The sequence below is a fragment of the Echiichthys vipera genome, assembly GCF_963691815.1.
Source record: "Echiichthys vipera genome assembly, chromosome: 16".
NCBI classification, from domain to species: Eukaryota; Metazoa; Chordata; class Actinopteri; order Perciformes; family Trachinidae; genus Echiichthys; species Echiichthys vipera.
The window spans coordinates 16,455,754-16,475,186 of record NC_139841.1 but is presented as its reverse complement, the minus strand read 5'-3'; the positions used below and the strand labels follow the sequence as shown (position 1 = coordinate 16,475,186).

At 39.7% G+C, this 19,433-nt stretch overlaps 2 protein-coding genes across 2 annotated transcripts; one reads left to right on the top strand and one right to left on the bottom strand.

Annotated features, from left to right (window-relative positions):
• Positions 1-21: 21 nt before the first annotated feature.
• ggcx (gamma-glutamyl carboxylase) lies at positions 22-8,286 on the bottom strand. Its single transcript, XM_083930192.1, has 15 exons — positions 8,117-8,286; positions 7,689-7,889; positions 7,074-7,232; positions 5,798-5,963; positions 5,635-5,713; positions 5,416-5,522; positions 5,151-5,314; positions 4,752-5,053; positions 3,413-3,544; positions 2,340-2,491; positions 2,033-2,202; positions 1,771-1,901; positions 1,544-1,691; positions 994-1,195; positions 22-914 (listed from the first exon to the last, which is right to left on the bottom strand). The coding sequence occupies exons 1-15, from the start codon at positions 8,139-8,141 to the stop codon at positions 755-757; spliced, it is 2,298 nt and encodes a 765-aa protein (XP_083786318.1). The 5' UTR covers positions 8,142-8,286; the 3' UTR covers positions 22-754.
• Positions 8,287-11,748: 3,462 nt separating this feature from the next.
• gmcl1 (germ cell-less, spermatogenesis associated) lies at positions 11,749-19,099 on the top strand. The gene is made up of 15 exons (XM_083929662.1): positions 11,749-12,038; positions 13,477-13,659; positions 13,790-13,913; positions 14,042-14,138; positions 14,228-14,325; positions 14,442-14,554; positions 14,661-14,726; positions 15,253-15,337; positions 15,436-15,526; positions 15,637-15,777; positions 15,932-16,001; positions 16,142-16,217; positions 16,321-16,466; positions 17,292-17,379; positions 17,497-19,099. The coding sequence occupies exons 2-15, from the start codon at positions 13,484-13,486 to the stop codon at positions 17,635-17,637; spliced, it is 1,512 nt and encodes a 503-aa protein (XP_083785788.1). The 5' UTR covers positions 11,749-12,038; positions 13,477-13,483; the 3' UTR covers positions 17,638-19,099.
• The last annotated feature ends 334 nt before the right edge of the window (positions 19,100-19,433 follow it).

Sequence of the window (19,433 nt, the reverse complement as noted above, 5' to 3'; positions counted from 1 at the left end):
AAAAGAAGCAAATGTCTTGACAAAACCACTTTATTAGAAAAGTGGCTAGAAAAGGCTGTTGACAAGCCAACAGTTTTGTATTTCAGTCATTTTTCATCACATTATAGGGTTCGCATAAAAGTAGAAGTAAATTCCCTCAAAACAAGAGTAAACCTAATGTGCTCATTAGGAATCAACCAGAATAACTGAAATTAAAGCTGGGCAATAAACCAAAAGGAGGAGTTATCAACCCTAATGTCCCCTTAAAACCGTCCCGTGACATGCTTTTAATTCAAAGCAAAGTAGCATTAAAGTTTAATAGTTTACCGTATTGAAAATATTTTCCTACAGCAGATCATGTAACGCATCTGTCAGAGTATTTTTAATGAATTCATTATTTTTGTTCATCTCATCCAGCCATAATTGGAAGTATAAAATTCGTAAGCAAAATTGACCAAACAGGAAATGTAATCTTGCACAGCAAAGCCGTGTGTATCTGTATTCAGCGTGCTGCTTTGGCTGCAGCTATAACTGAAACATGTCCACTGCATAAATTCAGGTTTGTAAAAAAAAAAAATGCTATAACAAAATACTGGCTTTACATTTGTAAATAATCTGAAATGCAAAATATTTCAGAAGCATATAAAAATTAAAAATCTCTTGATTTCTGGGCAGCAATGTCCCAGTATCACCCCAGTAGTAACAACACGCACACATCTGTTTGGAATGTGTGATCCAGCAAGTCGACACTGTATCTTTGCTCCCAGCGACGGCTTTAAAGTTCTCCGTGACCAACTTCATCCTTCAGTCGTTCGTCCTGGTTGGCTTCTGCCTCCGGTCCTTTCATGTTGGCGAAGGCAACTTCTCTTGTCAGCTGTTCGAGAGGAGGGAGACCCACTGCCAGGTTTCTCATAGCGATGGCGGTCATCAAGAATCTAGCAAGTGAGATACATTTCACGGATTAATTTAGTTTTTGTTTGTACAAATGTTGTGCTGTTAGAGGACACCACTCACCCCCTTCTAATCGTATAGTACTTCTTCACTGCGAAGCGCTCCAATCGCTCCAGTGCACCGGCCTCCCTGCGCTTCTTCACCTCCTTCATACGCCGTTGCCTCTTCAGGAACAGCTGCACTATCGGGTCAGTGGCGTTCACCTCCGACCCGTCATCGTCTGCAGCGATAAGGGGCTGCAGCTCAGGAGGCAGGGGCTCGGTTTCTGTGGGAAAAGATCGTCCATTCGGCTTCTGATTTATTTGTTGAGCTTTTGAGCAAAATCCAAGCTCCTTTTACAGAGCCACTGCAAACCTGAAATTATCTAGCTATTACCTGGAGGAGCTGTATCTATATGTATTTTTACCCCGCCACCTCTATAGTGCAAAGGCCGTGTAATCTTTGATTGAGCCCATGTGTCAACAGAGCAGGTCACTGTCCGGATGAAGGGTGAGTTACACAAAGATGGCAAAGAAAATATCTAACTGCAGAGACGATAAGATTCAGATTTCAAAATCATCAGAAAATTTCTAATAACGGCAAGAGACGACTGTATTGACTGGCTGTTATTTACCTGTCCCATTACGAACACGTTCCTGAAGCTCATACAGCTTGGTGAAGTTCTCCTGTAGTGCCGCCTCTGTGGTGTTAACGTAGATGTACATGTAGCAAGACGGGACTTCAGACACGGTGTACACCTTATGGTAAGCCCCAGCAGGTACCTACAGTACAAACATACACATTATTGTAAATGCTTGAGTGTGTCCAAGTGTTAATAGTGAAGACAGTGTGTGGCTGTACCTTTAACTGATCACCAGGCTGAAGAGTGTAGTTCTTCTTCTCCTCCACTATCTCAACATTCACTTTGCCCTGCAGTACATTGATGCTGGTGTTGCCCAGATCTTCACTTACAAAGTTTTCTAAGTGGAGACCTAAAAGGTTACATACTGTCAATTAAAACAAAGGCAGCCTGTGTAGCACCAAGAATTAATAAAAGGAAACAAAACAACAGACTAACAAACATCACTATATCTTTTCATCTAAATGATGAGAGATGTGTAACCTGGGAAGTCGGCGATAAAGACGATTTCAGTCTGATTGTCCAAACTGCCCTCAATCTCCTGGAACTTGCTCCTCCATGGCGAGAGGTCAACCAGTAAAGGCATCAGCCATGAGTTTGGTTGGAAAGGTGACCAATCAGCCTTCACGATGTCCACACGGGGATCAAAGATCCTTAGACAAAAGTCCAGAGCAAATTTAAAAACACACACTGTAAGTTCGTAATTATTTTTACAAGATCATTAATTTGACACAACTGAAGTAATGACATTAATAGCATGTTTTTCTTCTCAAGCGAAAGGCTCTCCTACCTTTGCTGGAAGCGTTCATTGATGGAAACCCAGATGTCAAAGTAGATTTCAGGATCAGAGATATTATAGCGTGGCAGGAAGTGATTGAGGCACGTGGCGTACTGCTTCAGCATGTCTCCGTGATCTTTCCAGCGACGGCTTTGTGTGAAAACCTTCAGTACACAGACATTAATACTGTGTCATTCATACTTTATTAGTAGTGGGCTAAACTGAAATTTGGAAAAATTAGAACTTCATTTGCTAGCTAACCTTAAAGGTGTTTTTAACAGGACATGACTGACGGGCCCAATCTACCTTACATGCTTTGCAATGTGACTCCTTTACATGAGTCATTCTCAGAGACCCATACGTGAGTCGCAGGAGATTTTATTTGGGTTGCCAAATTAGTTCGTAGAAATTCAATTTCAGATGTTGAAATATGCAGCGATGGTAATTGTACATGCAATAAACTCTTTCACTACTTGATTTGAACTTCAATTTATGGGCTGTGGCCAAATTAATGTTACAGCTTAGAGGTAAAACTGAAGTAAACTGCAGTCAATTCACGGCTCAAGTCACTGAATAATAATGGCAATTCACCATGATTAAATTATTGTTAGTGGTTTTTTTAAAATCACCATCTGCAATAAAAATGTTTATTGTCACATCCCTGATATTATTATTCAACTGATGAGAGGAAAATGCACTTATTTTGTCTCATTTATGTGTCGCTATATTGTTTCATAAAAATGAGGTTATTAACTCCGCCTAAATGCATTGTCATTTATAGTGTTTAACATGTACGGTATATATGAAACAAAGCTGTGATTTATCAAATGTATGACTCTTCCAAGATAATATAAGGAAGAGGCGGTACAAAATGTTCAGGAATGCACACATTTATGCACAAATCCGCTCTTCTCATAATTTTCAGGTCACGCTTATTATGTCTTGGGTCTTGGTGGTTTGTGATTTAAAAAAAGTAGGGAAACAAAAAAAACCTACATGATGAATTTTCTATACGGCACTGATATATCGTGAAGACAAACTGTACTGCTCACATAATGTCTGACAGTGTTTCCCTTGGAACTCACCCCTGGGTTCAGATATCCAATTTCCCCATTTTCTCCATTTTTGTAGGTGATCTTAACATGCTGATGGCTGCGGGAGTGAACCATCATGTCCCATGAGTAGCCGTACAATCCATTGGTCCAGTTGTTGTAACCCTACAGAAATAAAACAGAATATTAGGATAATTCCATGCCAATAAAGTTCATACTATAAAAGATGTCTCATCCTTTCACCAGTTTTACCAAAACTTTATGTACACCAAACATTTCCACATCTTTTTGATTATAAAGAAAGCCATGGTGCTATAGAAATACTGTGAAAATCCTACAACGCCCAACCCACAGAGAAAAAAAGTTTTCAGGAGTTGTGCCTTTAAACGAGCCGTCAGGACTTCTGCACAGTTGTGATGTCATTACTATACAATATACAGGTAGAAAGTGTTGCTTCAGTACCGTTACAGTCATTCCCCGGCTGCAATGACTGTGCTGAGATGTCTAGTGCACGGGCAGGAGGGGGTCTTAAAGAGACAGGCGCTAATTCAATGCCGTTCAGGCAGAGGGTAAATACAGGTTTATTCAAACAGATCGAATGAGATAAAATAAATGGGTTTCTTTTAACATTAAGGGGCCGCCCACATAAACGCGGTTATTTTGGAAACCGTGTGGTTCTCTGAACAGTTTGGCCTTTCATCCAAAAGTCCAGTTTATGTTCATGTGTGGACAGGAAAACCGCAATTTCATTGTTTGATGTCGCACTGTTTGACGGTAAATAGTAAGTTGTATCCATGTAGACTTGTGGAGCACTCTAGACGTGACCAGCTGACGGAGGCGGATTTTGCGGTTTCATGTGGATGGAGATTTTTTTAATCACACCAACGGCGGGATGGGGGCCATAAAAGTTTGGTTTTAAAAAAATCCATGTTCGTATGGACTAGGCCTAAAGCAAGTAAACATGTTCTAGTAGAAACCCAATATGGAACCTGAACATGAGCGTAATATGGGACCTTTAAATTTATAAAGAACCAAGAGAAAAAAAGTGTCCATGCCAGAGACTGGATGATGAGTATCTACTTCTTTGAGGTTTTCACCTATCTGCTTAGTCTGAGCTGTTGTTTGCTGTGGATCAATGACTGTTGACTGTGATTGAGCAACTATCAGTCTGTTGACCCAAGTAGGATTTAACAGGCTTTTGTTGAGTACAATCTTACAAAGTACAATCTTACTAAAGCAAATGTCTCTGTGTAGATAAAGTGCCGGAACAACATTATGCAACAACTGAATTATTGGGGTATTTTTTATAATTTCAGCTGTAAAAGTCTTTTAAGATATTCAATGTTGAAAAAGAAAGGATAGACAGACGGACCTGCGTGATGAAGTGGGAGTAAGGCAAGAAGAACTGCTCAGTTATGTAGAGAAGAGTAAAAATGGCTGTTAGTTTGTGCTTTAGTCTCAGTTTGGAAGCTTTGGCAACAGGTGGGGTCTCCTGGGGTTCACTGCTGGTGCTTTGGATCTCATTGTAAACACAGGAAGTACTGGGCTGAGGGTCAGCCGAGGTGAGCGGCAGGACTCTTCTGAGGAAGGCTGGGAAACGGGCAAAGAATCTCCTCGGCCAGTCGGCGTAGCAGAAAATGGGACTGGTGGCCAGCATTGTGTAGGAAAACATCCCTGTGAGAGATGGAGGTAAAATGACACTCAACATATTAAAGGCAGGATAAAAGAAAATGTCCATGGCAACAACAAAAAAATGCTAATGAAGACTCACCAATGCTGAAGAGCTGAGAGTTCATACAGTGGAAGTAGCTGACGAAGAAAATTCCATAAGGTCGTGTGACATCAAAAAACAGCAGGTAGCCTGCGGTCAGATCAAGAGCAAGGCCGCCACCGTGCACCACCAGCAGATTTACTAACTCCACCGGGAGAATCACTCTGAAACATAATGTAATGTACAGAAAGATCAGAGCGGGAGTACTGAGACACAGCAGTCAGTGAATTAATATATTTGGGCCTAGATGCTTAATAAAACCTACTTGAAAGGGTCAAACAGCCAATGGTGAGCCAGGTATGACATTGAGTATCCCTCCACCCAATCAGCATCCAACTTTTTGATTCCAGCGATGAAGTATACAATAAATATCTTTGAGCAAGAAGAAACATTGACCATTGGAAGACCTGAACTCGAGCCATGTTCGTGAATAATTCAAGGAAAACATGCAGTACCAGCTGTTAAAAGTCACTAGTGCACAAACCTGTGTCCTCAACAAGGTGTAATTCCATAAAGGTACGTGAGCATTTCTTATAGATGGCCGCCGCAATCCATCGATTGACCTTCAAAAGAGACCCGGGCATTAAGGTCTTCCTCTGCTGTTCTCACACAGAAATGCACAGACGAACGTATAAACATCCCCTCACCAGTATCTGTTGCCGTCCATGAGTGTGAGCTGAAACCCAATGAGGCCGTAGAGGTACGAGTGATTGTTCCAGGCCGTTTTGTCCAGAAAAAAGATGTACCAGTACGTCGAGATGAACATGAGGCACGAGAGACGGTAGAAACAACCAAGCATGATTCCCAAGGCGCCTTCATTGAGAAACAGAAACACACAACTTCAGTTAATGATTTTAAAAAATGTATTCTTATTATAAAAAGGAGGTTGAGTTGCTTTATAAATACTGTGAAAGTATTAGGTTTGTCTTCAATTAAAGGCATTTTAGTCGACTAATGATTCGTTGATTTAATTGACAGATCTGTAAAACTGAGCAAAAGCACCACTTTAAATCCTGTATTCACAAAATATTTCTATATCTCTATCTACCTTGATCTCTAGATCTGTCCCTCGCTGCATCGGACACAACAACTAAGCTTTATATAAATGTTTATGTAATGACACCGCCAACATGCAAATGAGCGTAAAACATCATCTGGCAACACTTTTGGAGCTAGTGCTAGCTACTTTTATTGGAAAAGAGTTGGCAACATTTGCCGTTACAGTCATTCCCTGAGTGCAACGATGGAACAGAGATGCTGGGAGTGCAGATGCGGAAGAAGAAAGAGATGGGGGGGGGGGGGGGGGGCTTAAAGAGATAGATGCTAAAATGGTGCGTTTCAGGCAGAGGGCGAATGCAGGTACATTCAGAAAGACAAAAAATAATGTTTTTTTTAAACATTAAAGCATATAAACAGGTTCTAGTAGAAAACCCAAAATACAATAATTGAAAATGAGAACAATTTTTCCACTTGTTAGTAATTGGGGGGGTTACACAGTACTGGAAATGTTTGGAATGAGTAGAAGATGGTAACTCACTCAGAAAAGTACTAGGTTTGTTGTCCTATGATTTATTAATCAGTTTTATTTACTTTGACTGTCATTGTGTTCGGATTTATGTTTGCATTCTTGCTACAGTGATTTGCATTAGGTGTCAAAATCTTGGAAGAACTCAAACTAAATCTTGCATGAGGCTTGGCGGGAAAAATAAAGTGGAAAATTGCCTGTCTGGTATTTGTGCTTCCATCTTCACCGTAGACAGCAACCCCACAGAGACCTATAAAGTCTCCTATAAAACACTTGCATCTGCTTAGATTCAAAAAGAAGGGGACCCCTTCCCTCACCAAGCCACAGTCAGCACGAAGGTGTGAGCCTTTAAACTTTTAGACATGAGCTTTTCAAAATAAAAAAGGAGTGTGACCCACCGAAGAACATCACAACGTACACCAGATACATCCAATCCAGCGGCAGTGGCTGTAAGAAATTAAAGAGGGGAAAGCGGCACACAGGGGCACCATCCAGGTACTTATAGTCCAGGTGACTGAGGCCACGTTCCTGTGTGATGTCGATAACCATCAGCAGACCTGCACGAAAGACACAGGATGAAGTTGGATGTGAACAAGTGTTTTGATTAGCTCCTAGGATCGATATCGAAATCACTTAAAACGCAGCAAACTAGGGATTGGCGGATATGGATTTTTTTTGGGGCCGTTACCGGGTTTTTTTTCATCAGCCTTAGCCAATGGCCGATACGGACTGCCGATTTTCTTGAGCCGATATTAGGATTTTTGCTCCCTCAATTAACATCATAAAAATTACACAATGATGACAACAAATGTTACTAGTCTCAATTTCTTTTAAAAAGGAACAATTATTGAACTTTAAAAAAGCGTCTCCAGCAACACAGAGCTGCCTGTGGACTCCTGTCTGTAAATAATGCTGGGAAAAAACTATCGGCGAACACAGCAGCCCGCATCGGCTGATAATATCGACTGGCTGATGTATCAGTTTATCACTAGAGCAAATGGCACCTAGCTTACCAAACAAGCAGCGGAAGATGCCCAGAGATGCAGGGTCAGTGGGTCGGTTCAGGAGGGTCACCAGGCTTGGCCAGGAGGTCAGATCCTCCTTCCTGAACCCAAAGATCTTCTCCATCTTGCTTTGAGTCTGCGGTGTATCTTTTTTAGGAGCTGCATTCTTCTTTGCAGTTGGTTCCTCTCCATCACTGCTCACAAGAGCACCTAGAGGTTTAACAGCACCATCAATGGGATTGATTGTAATCTTATTTTATGACTTAGAACAAGATATTAAACACTACGTCTTATATTACAAAGCATTCAGCTTTTAACTTTACAACAAACATGACTATGGTTAGGAATACGGCGTATCCTTGGTTAAATGCTGCTCTACCTGGTTGTCACATTGGCTAAACAGCAACACTGGCTGTCAATGCTAACAACAAGCTCACCTGCTGTTGCGTCTCGCGCCTCCATGCTAGAAAATATCAGGGATAAAATGGGTTTCTGTTGGGGACAGGGGGTCAGAAAAGTCTCGTCTCTGCTCTCCCTGCCCCAGGTGGAGCTGGTCACGTCTATGAAAGGGACAAGCGTTACGTGTCACGGTCCCACACACACACACACACGGGCTAGTCAGGGCAGAGAGAGGAGGTGGATGTTTGGGAGGGATTGGAATGTTGTGAAACAGATGCTCGTCGTTTATTGGTTGATTCTTCCAACGGTCACGCCCACCGAGATAATACCACATACGTCATATCCGGCTATCATAACTATTTTTCCTTTCATCAACAAACACCTTTTACACAGTTTATAACAACCACTAAATGTTTATGCATCTGCGTGTGGAAGTTATATGGAGGAGCATTCAAAGCAACAGTAGTCAAACAAATAAATATGAACAATGGAAATAAGATCCTAAAAATATGAAACGTAAAAAAATGAGCTATAGCCTACATAAAAAAATACACAACAAAATAATTTCATTAACAAATATTTACGTTTACTATGTTCAAAGCTGAAAAGTTTTTTTTAGATTAATATATAGATTTTGCATGAATGTATAATTTATGCAGGAGTCAGGTACGTTGTGCCACATTTTCCCTCCCTTTTGATCCTGCTTTGAAAAAAAAAGTATAATAAAGTTAATTTGTAGGCTTACACTAGAAAACATTATAATAATAATAATTGGTATTCAAATGGCAATTAAAATTCAGCAAGTAACGTTGGTAAACATATGCTGTTTGCTACACTGTGTTTTCACGATTATAATTTACATCTTGTGACTCTCTTTACTGGAGTATTTCAAGCTATTGTCATGACTATATTTTAGTCATGACATCATCCTCAGGACTGTGGCGTGTCAAGCCCATTTTTAAGGGGATCTCAAGCATCATCAAGTCACAGCATCATTTTTTGGGGTCAAGGTCAAGATTTGTTGTTGAGAAGTGCATGATTCCTTAAAAAAACATCCCCAAACACGTGTGGTGTTTTCAATATGCAGAAAGTTTTTAATAACAGAGGAAAATAATAACAATAATAATCATAACAATAATAATGAAATAAATAATTTACGTAGACATTTGCACCATAAATTGATGCAGGGAAGGCACAAATTGTTGCATAAAAATTCACCAGAATGCAGGAAATGAAGTGTTTGATGCTCAGAATTTTCTCAGTAAGACCCCCAGACCCTTACTCAATTAACATCACAATTGAGTGTCAACCCCAATATTCAAACAAAACCAAGTTGTCAGTGCAAAAGAGAGAATGGTAAATGGACTTATATAGCGCCTTTCTAGTCTTCTGACTACTCAAGGCGCTTTCACAGTGTTTGTCACATTCACCCATTCACACAGACATTCACACTGATGACAGTGGACATCTACTCTAACCCTTCACACACCCATGCGCAGCACGGGGGGCATTTCGGGGTTCAGTGTCTTACTTAAGGACACTTTGATATGTGGACCGGGGTAGATGGGGATCGAACCGCCAATCTCTCAATTGGAAGACGACCAACTGAGCACAGTCGCCCCCAGAGAAGGATGGAGGAGGAGAGTGCAAGAGCAGGAAGAAAAGTAGTGAGAATGATTTTTTGTTTTGTGTGCTAAGCAACCCTAAAACTCTATACCTGCCTCAGGATACCACTGGAGGGCAGTCATGTGTAGTATATACATATACTTTTGCCAGAATTTTGCCAGAGTATGGCAGCAAGGGCAGGCTCAGGGTTTTGGAGTAAAGATAGTGCTGTGAGGGATTTAGTCTTAGGATTTTAGGAAGCGACCGGTCACATCATTAAAGACAGGTGCCAATGTCAGAGTTGTTGATGTTAAATGCTATTTACTCTGCAGTTAAAACAGAGAATGAAGTAAAGGCACAACTGTTTAATGCCTTATTTCCTATTTTACATAGATTTTATACCAATTTGTAAAACAAGGTGTGTCTATCGTCGCAGAAGAAATAATTATTTACTTGATTTTTTCCCAGAGTAATGCCCAAGGAAAATGTTGTGCATTGTCATTACTGGAATACTATAACCCTTCACAAAGTCCCTGTCACATAAATCATTGTTTATATAGTTGGATCTGACTTTGACAAAGCCATTTGGATAAGTCTTTACTGAATAAAGGTTTTGGAGGCTGATTTATAGTGCAGAAGCCTTTAAATTAATACTTTCTTGTGGCAGAGGAATTTTGGAAGGATGCCTCTGCTGAATCTCAATTGTCTGTAGAACTACGTGTAACTGGTGGTATGTGTTGGCCATTGCAAACGTCTGTAGACTAAACACTTTATCCAACTCAGGTATTAGCTTAGCCTTCGTTATTCAGTGCGGTCTTTTAGTCTACCTGGGTGGGTTATTCAGATGTGAGTGGGAAAGGGTGGGAGAGGTTTTGATGTGGTCTCAATGGGCAAAACAAGAAAGACCTTAATGCACTGGTTTCCTCGGATGCATTAACACGAAGACAACCTCAGTACAATACAGACATAATAAAACCTTTCAACATCACAAGGATTCTTGTTGTTTCAGGCATTTCAGAGTGTTTGTAATAGTAGATATAAAAGACGGTGTAATTTGGCACTAATTATAGGGAAAATAGAGACAAAGCTCTGAGTTTAGTTAGGATTTAGTAGTTGTGTTTGCAAATAACCACACATTAAGCATTGGTTATTGGCACGTTTCTGTTCTTTGTCTTTACTCAGGTCTTGTATCAGGTAACCATTATACAGGAGATTCTGCAGTGAGATAAATAAAGGTTATATAGTATTTTACCTATAAATGGTGATAAATTAAGATACATAGCTATTCCCTCCTTAAATTTTACTGTATTAGTTATAGGCTATGGGATGTATAATTGAATGAAAGCTGCATTTTGATGTTTTTACCGTCTTAATCCAGCCAACAAAAGGCCTAAATTGACACTGTTAACATGATATTGAGCATGCTTGATTATATTTCATCTTTCCACACAGAAATAAATGGTGGCTGCTCCACCCTTCCTACTTTAAGTACTGACTCAAACATATCCTAAAGATAGCTTATCAAATGAATAAAAACAACAACCACCACAACAATAACAACAACAACAACAACAACAACAACAAAGAAAATGACCCATTAACAGCCCAAATAATCTGGACGATTTTTCTGGCCAGAAATAATTATTCCTCTCAAAAAGTCTTAATGATAGTATGTATGAAGGCAAAAGCATCAGAGTAAACATATGAGACTAAACACTAATGATTTGGCAGTGCCCTTTGGACTCAAAAGAAACTAGGCTGGGCAGCAGGGTTCTGGTCTAAAGTAGAGAAGGGGTCATCAGGTTTTCAGTTTTTTCATTATGACACTATAATGTTATGCTAACCGTTAATAATGTATTTAAGGCATGGGCCGAGTGAGAAGGAATTATTAAATTAATAAAAAATAAGACATACAATAGAAACAAGCAGATTTGACTGATTTCCCAGGTTTGTGTAATGCGTGCGTCTCGCCGTTGGGTGATGCTGTTGAGCAGAGGGACTTCTAAATAAGTACGCGAAGAAGAACAACAACAAAGCAGCCACAGCTTTTGGGCTGAACCAGCAACACACCATCTCCTGCCCCTTTACATTTACTCTGATTAAGAAACATGTAAGAGGAACCGACGAGAGTTTCGCGGTGTAGAGGCTTGTGTGGAGGAGAAACCTGCCGGAAGAAACGCTGTTATTGTTTGTCAGACCGGTTTCCGTTGGTGCATTCGGCAGCTAACGTTAAAGCTAGCTCTGAGGTTAGCTTCACTTCAACTGACTCGACAACGTCTGACAGACTGTCTGACCTGATAATCAGCTAAATTAACCTGACACCTCTCCCTCAGCCTGCACGGTGCTTATCAGCAGGTAAGTTCGCTCAGTCACTCAGTTGCTGTAACGTCACATCTGGTTTTACATCTGGTTTGCTTATGTGGCATCTGACTCTGTTATGGACAAGTGTAGCTAATCAAACGGCATTTTCTTAGGTTTTCTTTTACACTCCCTATGTCACTATGATTAAACCTGTTACATAAATATTCAAATATATATTACAGCACCCTTTGCACTCTGCACCATTGCGCTATTATCATGTTCATAATTTGTTTATGTTGTTCTTCTAGCTGTATGCCTATTTCTGGGTATGTAAACTGAGAGAGACAAAAAGCAAGAGTCAAATTCCTTGCATGTGTTCACACTTACTTGGCTATTAAAGCTAATTCTGAATCTGATAACCCAAGATGATACCTAAGAAAGATGTTGTTCATCATAATTACTAGACTACTGTAACCCCTCACATTGTCCCTGTCACATAAATCATTGTTTATGTAGTCTGATCTGACTTTGACAAAGCCATTCAGATAAGTATTTACTAAATAAAGGTTATGGACGCTGATTTATAGTACAGAACCCTTTTAAATTGATACTTTCTTGTGGCAGAAGGAGTTTGGAAGGATGCCTCTCCTGAATCTCAATTGTCTGTAGAACTACGTGTAAATGGTGATGTGTTTTTGACATTGCAAATGGTTGTAGACCAAACACTTTATCCAACTTCAGATTCTGAATCTGATAACAGCCCCACATTACCTGACACACATGTTTTGAATGTTATTTCCTTTATCCTTTAACCTTTAATTAGATATGCCAATTTTGATGAAGGTGGATACTATGTCTGTTTTTCTCAATGTTTATTTCACAAAGTACATAATACACTGTGTTATGTGATCATATGTTGGAGATGATTAGTGGTGCTTTCAAAAATACCACCAATGACTGTGAAAAGTTGTCAAAATGTGACTTCATTTCATAAGTAAATGCAGTTGCATCGTGGAATTGTAATGTAGCCTTTAGTAAAAGTGAATGAGCTAATAATTAAGTGTCAATTCATCTAAGGACAGATCTTAATTGACAACAATTTTCATAATTATGTTGAGTTAATTATCAAGCAAAAATCATGTGCTTGTGTCAGCTTCACACATGTGTGCATCTGCAGGATTTTTTAGCTGTTGGTTGGACAAAAGAAATTTAAAGACATCACCTCGGGTCTGTGAATTTGTATGGACATTCATTTTCATTGTCTTCTGACATTTCATAGACTAAATAATCAATGAATCAAATAATGAATTAACAGATTAGTCAAGTATTACATTCATTGTTTGTTGAAACCCCTTAAGAAAAGTAACAAAAGCCTTCAACACAAGCTGATGGTTTCTTAATCCATGCAGCTCTGTTGCAATGTGAAGATACAGTACAATTGATTAGTCTTTTTTTCAATGATTGTTTTGTTTGTGTTATGTCTCTTTGGAAGTGTAGAGATGGGAAGCCTGGGCAGTAGATTCCAATCCCCCTCTCAAGGACCAGAGGAGTCTGCAGAGGGCACAAGTACCAGCCACAAGCATGGATGTGAGTGTAAGAAGAGGAAACGAAATGCCCAGTGCGACTGTGACAGTGAGCAGGAGGAGGACGATGCCATATTAGATACCCCTCGCAGGCAAGGCTGTTTAAAAAATAATAAAATAAAATCAATTCAGTGTCAAATATCTTTAAATCATCAGTAATTTGTTTTACATTTGTTTTTGTCCCTGCTCTGTTGTTTGTTTGTGTTTTCCGAACTTGAGCAGGAAGAAATTGAAAAGCACATCACGATACATTTATCAGACTTTGTTCCTGAATGGGGAAAACAGCGACATTCGCATTTGTGCTCTGGGACAGGACTGGAACCTCCACAAAGTGTACCTGTGCCAGGTGAAACATCAGTACAAAAAACACCACAAGGACAATCAGTGATGCATTCTTTCAGATTGGTTATAATTATCTGTCCTTCAACACTGTTTATTTATTCTGGTTTCCTTCTTCCTTCTTGCATTTTTCAGTCAGGATATTTCTCCAGCATGTTCAGCGGCTCGTGGAAAGAGTCCAACATGATGGAAATCAACTTGGAAATCCCTGACCAGAACATCGACACTGAAGGTGAGTCAGTCAAGGAAAGCAGCTTTTAACCAAATTTTTTGTTTTACTGATAGACCTTTACTGTTATGTGTGTGTGTGTGTGTGTGTAGCTCTACAAGTCGTGTTTGGATCCCTGTACCGGGATGATGTTCTGATCAAGCCCAGCAGAGTTGTCAGTATTCTTGCAGCTGCATGTATGCTACAGCTGGTCAGTATATTGAAATAAGTCAACTATTGTCTCCAATGTAAAATTACCGTCTTGACTTTATTTTGCCATATGATACAGAATCTAATCAAGTCTCTTTGGTTGTTTTTTTTCTACAGGATGGCTTGATCCAGCAGTGTGGAGAGACCATGAAGGAAAACATCACCGCGAAGACCGTGTGTGGCTACTATGCTTGTGCCAGCATTTATGGCTTGGATTTGGTCATGAAAAAGTCAGATTTTAATTCTTTCAAATCATAGTCATTAGAGGGTCAAACAATATTCTTAGCTGTGCCCTCACACCACACTGCGTATGCGTTTGTGCATCCCTTTCTGCAGGTGTCTTGAGTGGCTTCTGAACAATCTGATGACTCACCAAAATGTCGACCTGATGAAAGAACTTGGGTAAGTGTGCTCAGCTCACGGTTTGTACTTTTTACATCATCTTCTAGGCGATATCCTTTTTTAGGATCAATATTTTCTTTAGGGCAATGTGCTTCTTAAAGTTCCCATATTGTGAATAGCCTTTTTGATTATAATGCAGGTCGAAGTGCTATATATAGATATTGTGAGAATATTAAAATGCTTAATCCGTATTCAAAAACTTTAAACGCACCGTCAGGTCTTCTGAGTGGTTGTGATGTCACAACTCTACTATATATATGTAGAAAATGCAACTACATTCCCCGACTGACTGTAATGTAATTGAACATTAAAGCATGTGAACGTGTTCTAGTGTTATCCCAAAATACAAGTATGAACCTGAAAATTAGCATAATATTCAACCTTAAATTAAAATAGTCTCAAATAGTTTTAGTACTGTGCCTTTTTTTAATGAGGATTATCAAATGACTGTGTTGAGTAATTATGTTTCATGTCAAAATATCCTCTATGATCACATTCAGCATTTGTCTGTGCCATGCATTTACAGGGCTGATATGATGGAGCTACTCATCCAGTCCTCGGACCTGTTTGTCATGCAGGTGGAGATGGATGTATACACTGCTCTGAAAAAGGTATATGAAAATGTATAAACTTTATAACTCTCAATAGACTCACTGTTTCATCCGATCTATTTCTAAGAGCTCTCTTTCATTTTTTTTTCTCTCTGCAGTGGATGTTTTTGCAGCTCAATCCGTCATGGGATGGCCCAATCAAGCAGCTTTTGGCTGACGCTGATGCCTGGCTTTGCAAACGCAGGACAGGTACAGTTAAGGCCACGTCTTATAAATGACTGACCTCCATGTGCAATCTATTTCCTTGGTAGTCACACACAGATGTTTGACTCAGTTTTTTTATGGACTTTGTTCCGCAGACCTGTGTGAGAAAGAGCCCTTCTTGAACACAGAGGAGGGTGAACCTTTTCGTTACGTGTTTAAATACGTTCGACTCCAGTATATCATCAACGATCTGGCATCTGCACGCATCCTGGAGAGAGATAATATTTTACCCCCCGGTAATATGTGGCTCTGTCAGACATCCATCATAAATGGGATTCTTCTATGCTCTGGAAAAATCCATCTTTAATCTCATTATCTTGTTTCAAGTAGGCTGAAGGATCTGATTTAAATTGAGTTGATGGTAATATTTCTTTCTCAAACTTATTCCAGATTGGTTAACGTCGGTGTACAAAAACCAGTGGTTCGCTATGCTCCGGACAGAATTTGACAATGATAATGGGTGAGAACCTGACACTGAACAATTGTTATGTCACCTGTATTTTTCAGCTGCTGCGGCATCTTTATACAACCGCAAAAACTGTATGCACAGAATGTAATTTCAGTGGTGTTGAGATGACAAAGTCACCTGTCTGTCATTAGTCCCCAGGAAGCTAACAAAGACGAGTTTGAGCTGAGCAGTATGAGATGCGGCAGGAAACTAACCAAAGATGGAGATGTGAGTCAGACAATCTAACTGCGACAGTAACTTTTTCTCATGCTCAATGTGTTATTTAATTTTTACAGGTAAAAACTCTTTTTTTTCCTCTCCCTCTCCTTAGTACTGCTGGCGGTGGACAGGCTTTAACTTTGGTTTTGATTTGCTGGTGACCTACACAAACCGTTTCATAGTCTTCAAAAGAAATACTCTGAGTCAGCCGTGCGGTGGCGCTGTGAGTCTGCAACCTCGGAGGCATCTGGCATTCAGGTGTGTGGGGCAGCCAACCTTTGAGTATTTATCTAAATGATGCCTACAGCTGTGCCTGTATCATGGACTTTAAAACAAGATAACTATGATGAGAATATTGTAAAGAAGATCAAAACTACATCTATAATCCAGGGGAAAATAGTAACTACTGAGCAAGAAGAAGTATTAAACGAGACAAATATTTAGTGAAATAGCAGATGTTTAAGTTGCTTTACATTCACAGACGTGCAGTCCAAAAACGGAAAACTGACGTAAGTTTGAGTTTAACTACAAAAGAATTAGGAACCTTTAACTGATTTACTGTGTACACATTTCATCTGAATTTAAAACTGTGAGTAGTTGTTATACTTCTATAACAACTAAGCAGTAATCATTGACTGCGATCAGTATTCTAATTATTTCTAGTATTCTGATTCTAGTATTTACTGAAAGTGTGAGAGAAAGCATGCTATACATTTTAGACCACATTCACATTTGTTCAATTGTAATAATAGCCATGTATTGACACTCTAGTGTTGGCTATTGGTTAAACATTTTGGGAAATACATTCACTGAGAGTTAGATGTTATCCCTGGACAGAACCAGGCTAACTGTTTCCCTTGTTTGCAGTTGTTATGCTAATCTACATTAGCTAGCTATTGGTGGTAGCTTTATATTTACCTCACAAACATGCGAGTGGTATTGATCGTCTCATTTAACTCTGGACAAGAAAACAAATCCGTTTTTTCCCATCAGTCAAATCATTCTTTAAAACAATGTGTCTGTGTGAGCAGCTTTGATGTTGGAGAGCTTTTGACCTACCTTTGACCATTTTCATTCATTCAGGTTACGTCTCGCCTCCTTCGATAGCCGCGGAAAGCTTGTCTGCAGTCGCTCAACAGGTTACCAGCTTCTCACCCTTGAGAAAGATCAGGTCAGTGCACACTAGGAGCCTGTAGCTGTTGATGTCTTAATTGTCATGATGTCATTCATTACCTTGTAGAAGATGTTGTTTTTGACTTGCTTCATATTCCTTCTTTCAATGGCTCAGGAGTATGTGGTGATGAACCTGGACAGCCGGTTGTTAACATTCCCCCTCTACGTTTGCTGTAACTTTCTGTATACCTCGCCTCACTCGGACCAGCGTTCAGATTCGTCAGAACAGGAAAGCACTACTCGCACCATATCTTGATGCCTATTCTTCAGCAATCAACTGCTGCTATTCCTCTGGGATTGCTGAGACACTGACACAAGCGTGTACATACAATCCACCACCACATTTAACATCACTTTGACGTTGGACATACCATCTGCATGCTATGTAACACAGTGAGGTGGTTAGGGAGAATGTTTTGTATCTGTGTATTCAGTGTTTTGAGAGTTAGCCACGCATACATGAGGTTTACAATGTTACAGAGACAGGACCTCTGCCATTAACTGTGCACTGGGATGCTGGACCATTTCTTAAGATGGAAAACCCCCATGTTACTTTTATTAACGGAGCCACTCGTCATCTGACTTGTCTGGGACGTTTCAAGCTGTTGCTTCTTTGAAAATGACTGTGCACAGAGGTGTGGAGCCTTTGCTCCGTCAATGGGTGAGCTCAAAAACTCACCTGTTGTTTGACTGACTTGAATAGAAGTCTCAGTGCAGCATGCAAAAAATACCACACATACCAACAACAACAGTCTAGACACATATTTCACACGAATTGTTGTGGCTGAATCCAAACAGAAAAAAAGATACCGGACAATCTGTAACATGTAAAAGCTGTAAAAGGAATAATTTAAACACAGCTTTTCTAACATCTGCAGTTGTTTGATTACCAGCTGATAGATTCACAGTCCGCTGCACTCTATTTTAATCCGCCCCTCTGAAAAGCTCAATGGACAAATGGAGTGCAGCATTTGACTCCGCTCAAAGGAAAACCATTTTGAACTGTGAAAAAACTAACTGAAACCCCTGCTTTAACTGCATCTGTGTTTTATCGCTCTGTAACCCCTGGAGGTCGGTCTCAGTCTTAAGTTGGACGTGTCTCTGCTATTCTACACCAGAGCAGCTTCTAATTGGAAATTCCACCACCTCTTCAGTAAACAAGAGAAAACATCGCGACTCCCAGTATCAAGTATCCTTTGTACTTTGTAAATACCATCTACTGCAATATTCACCTTATAAAACAACATTCAAGTGATAAAAGTAAAGTCATGAAGCCCAAATAACCATTTTGATGTTGCATACCTCTATGTAAGCCTGCATTGTAAAGTCAAAAACCCATATTAATCCAATAATATTTTCATGAGACATGAGGTTTTCCTCATTAACACAGTTTACACTTGGATCTCTGTTCATTGACACCAGCGTTCTGATGTCCCAGGCTATTTAGACAGCTCCCATCACCACATGAAATACCTTGTGCAGTTATGTTGTTCTACACTTTTGTATTCATGATTAGGTCACTATTTGTTTGGCACCTTCGGTAATCTGTGACCTCATGCTGCTCTGAAAATCTATAACTCATTCTAGTCCGTACGACTCGCCTGTATAGCTGCAACTGTAACTCTCATGAAGTTTAAGGTGTTTTGTTTTTTATTTATTTTATTTACTTAATTTGTATTTTTATGGATTTATTTTTTGCAAAAGAAAATACAATTGTCAACAGCCAATAAATCTGCCCATTTACATGGGCTGTGGTGCTATCCCATCTCTTTTCTCCAATGAATGATTTGATGCTTCTGTATTTATTACAAAAGTTCTTCCCTCTTTGCTGAAGCTTGATTTCCTACCTTGGGACGTTCTTACAGCAACATATTTGACAGAGCTGTCTGATCATGTCAGATTTATTTATCACTTGATGTGGTGGCCGATCCTTCATTGCATACATGTATCATTTTTGGTTTATCAGATGATCACTATAATACATCGACAATGGGTCCCACACATATTCTCTGCCAAATGGTCCAGATTCAGGTTGATCTTTGTTCAGTAGGA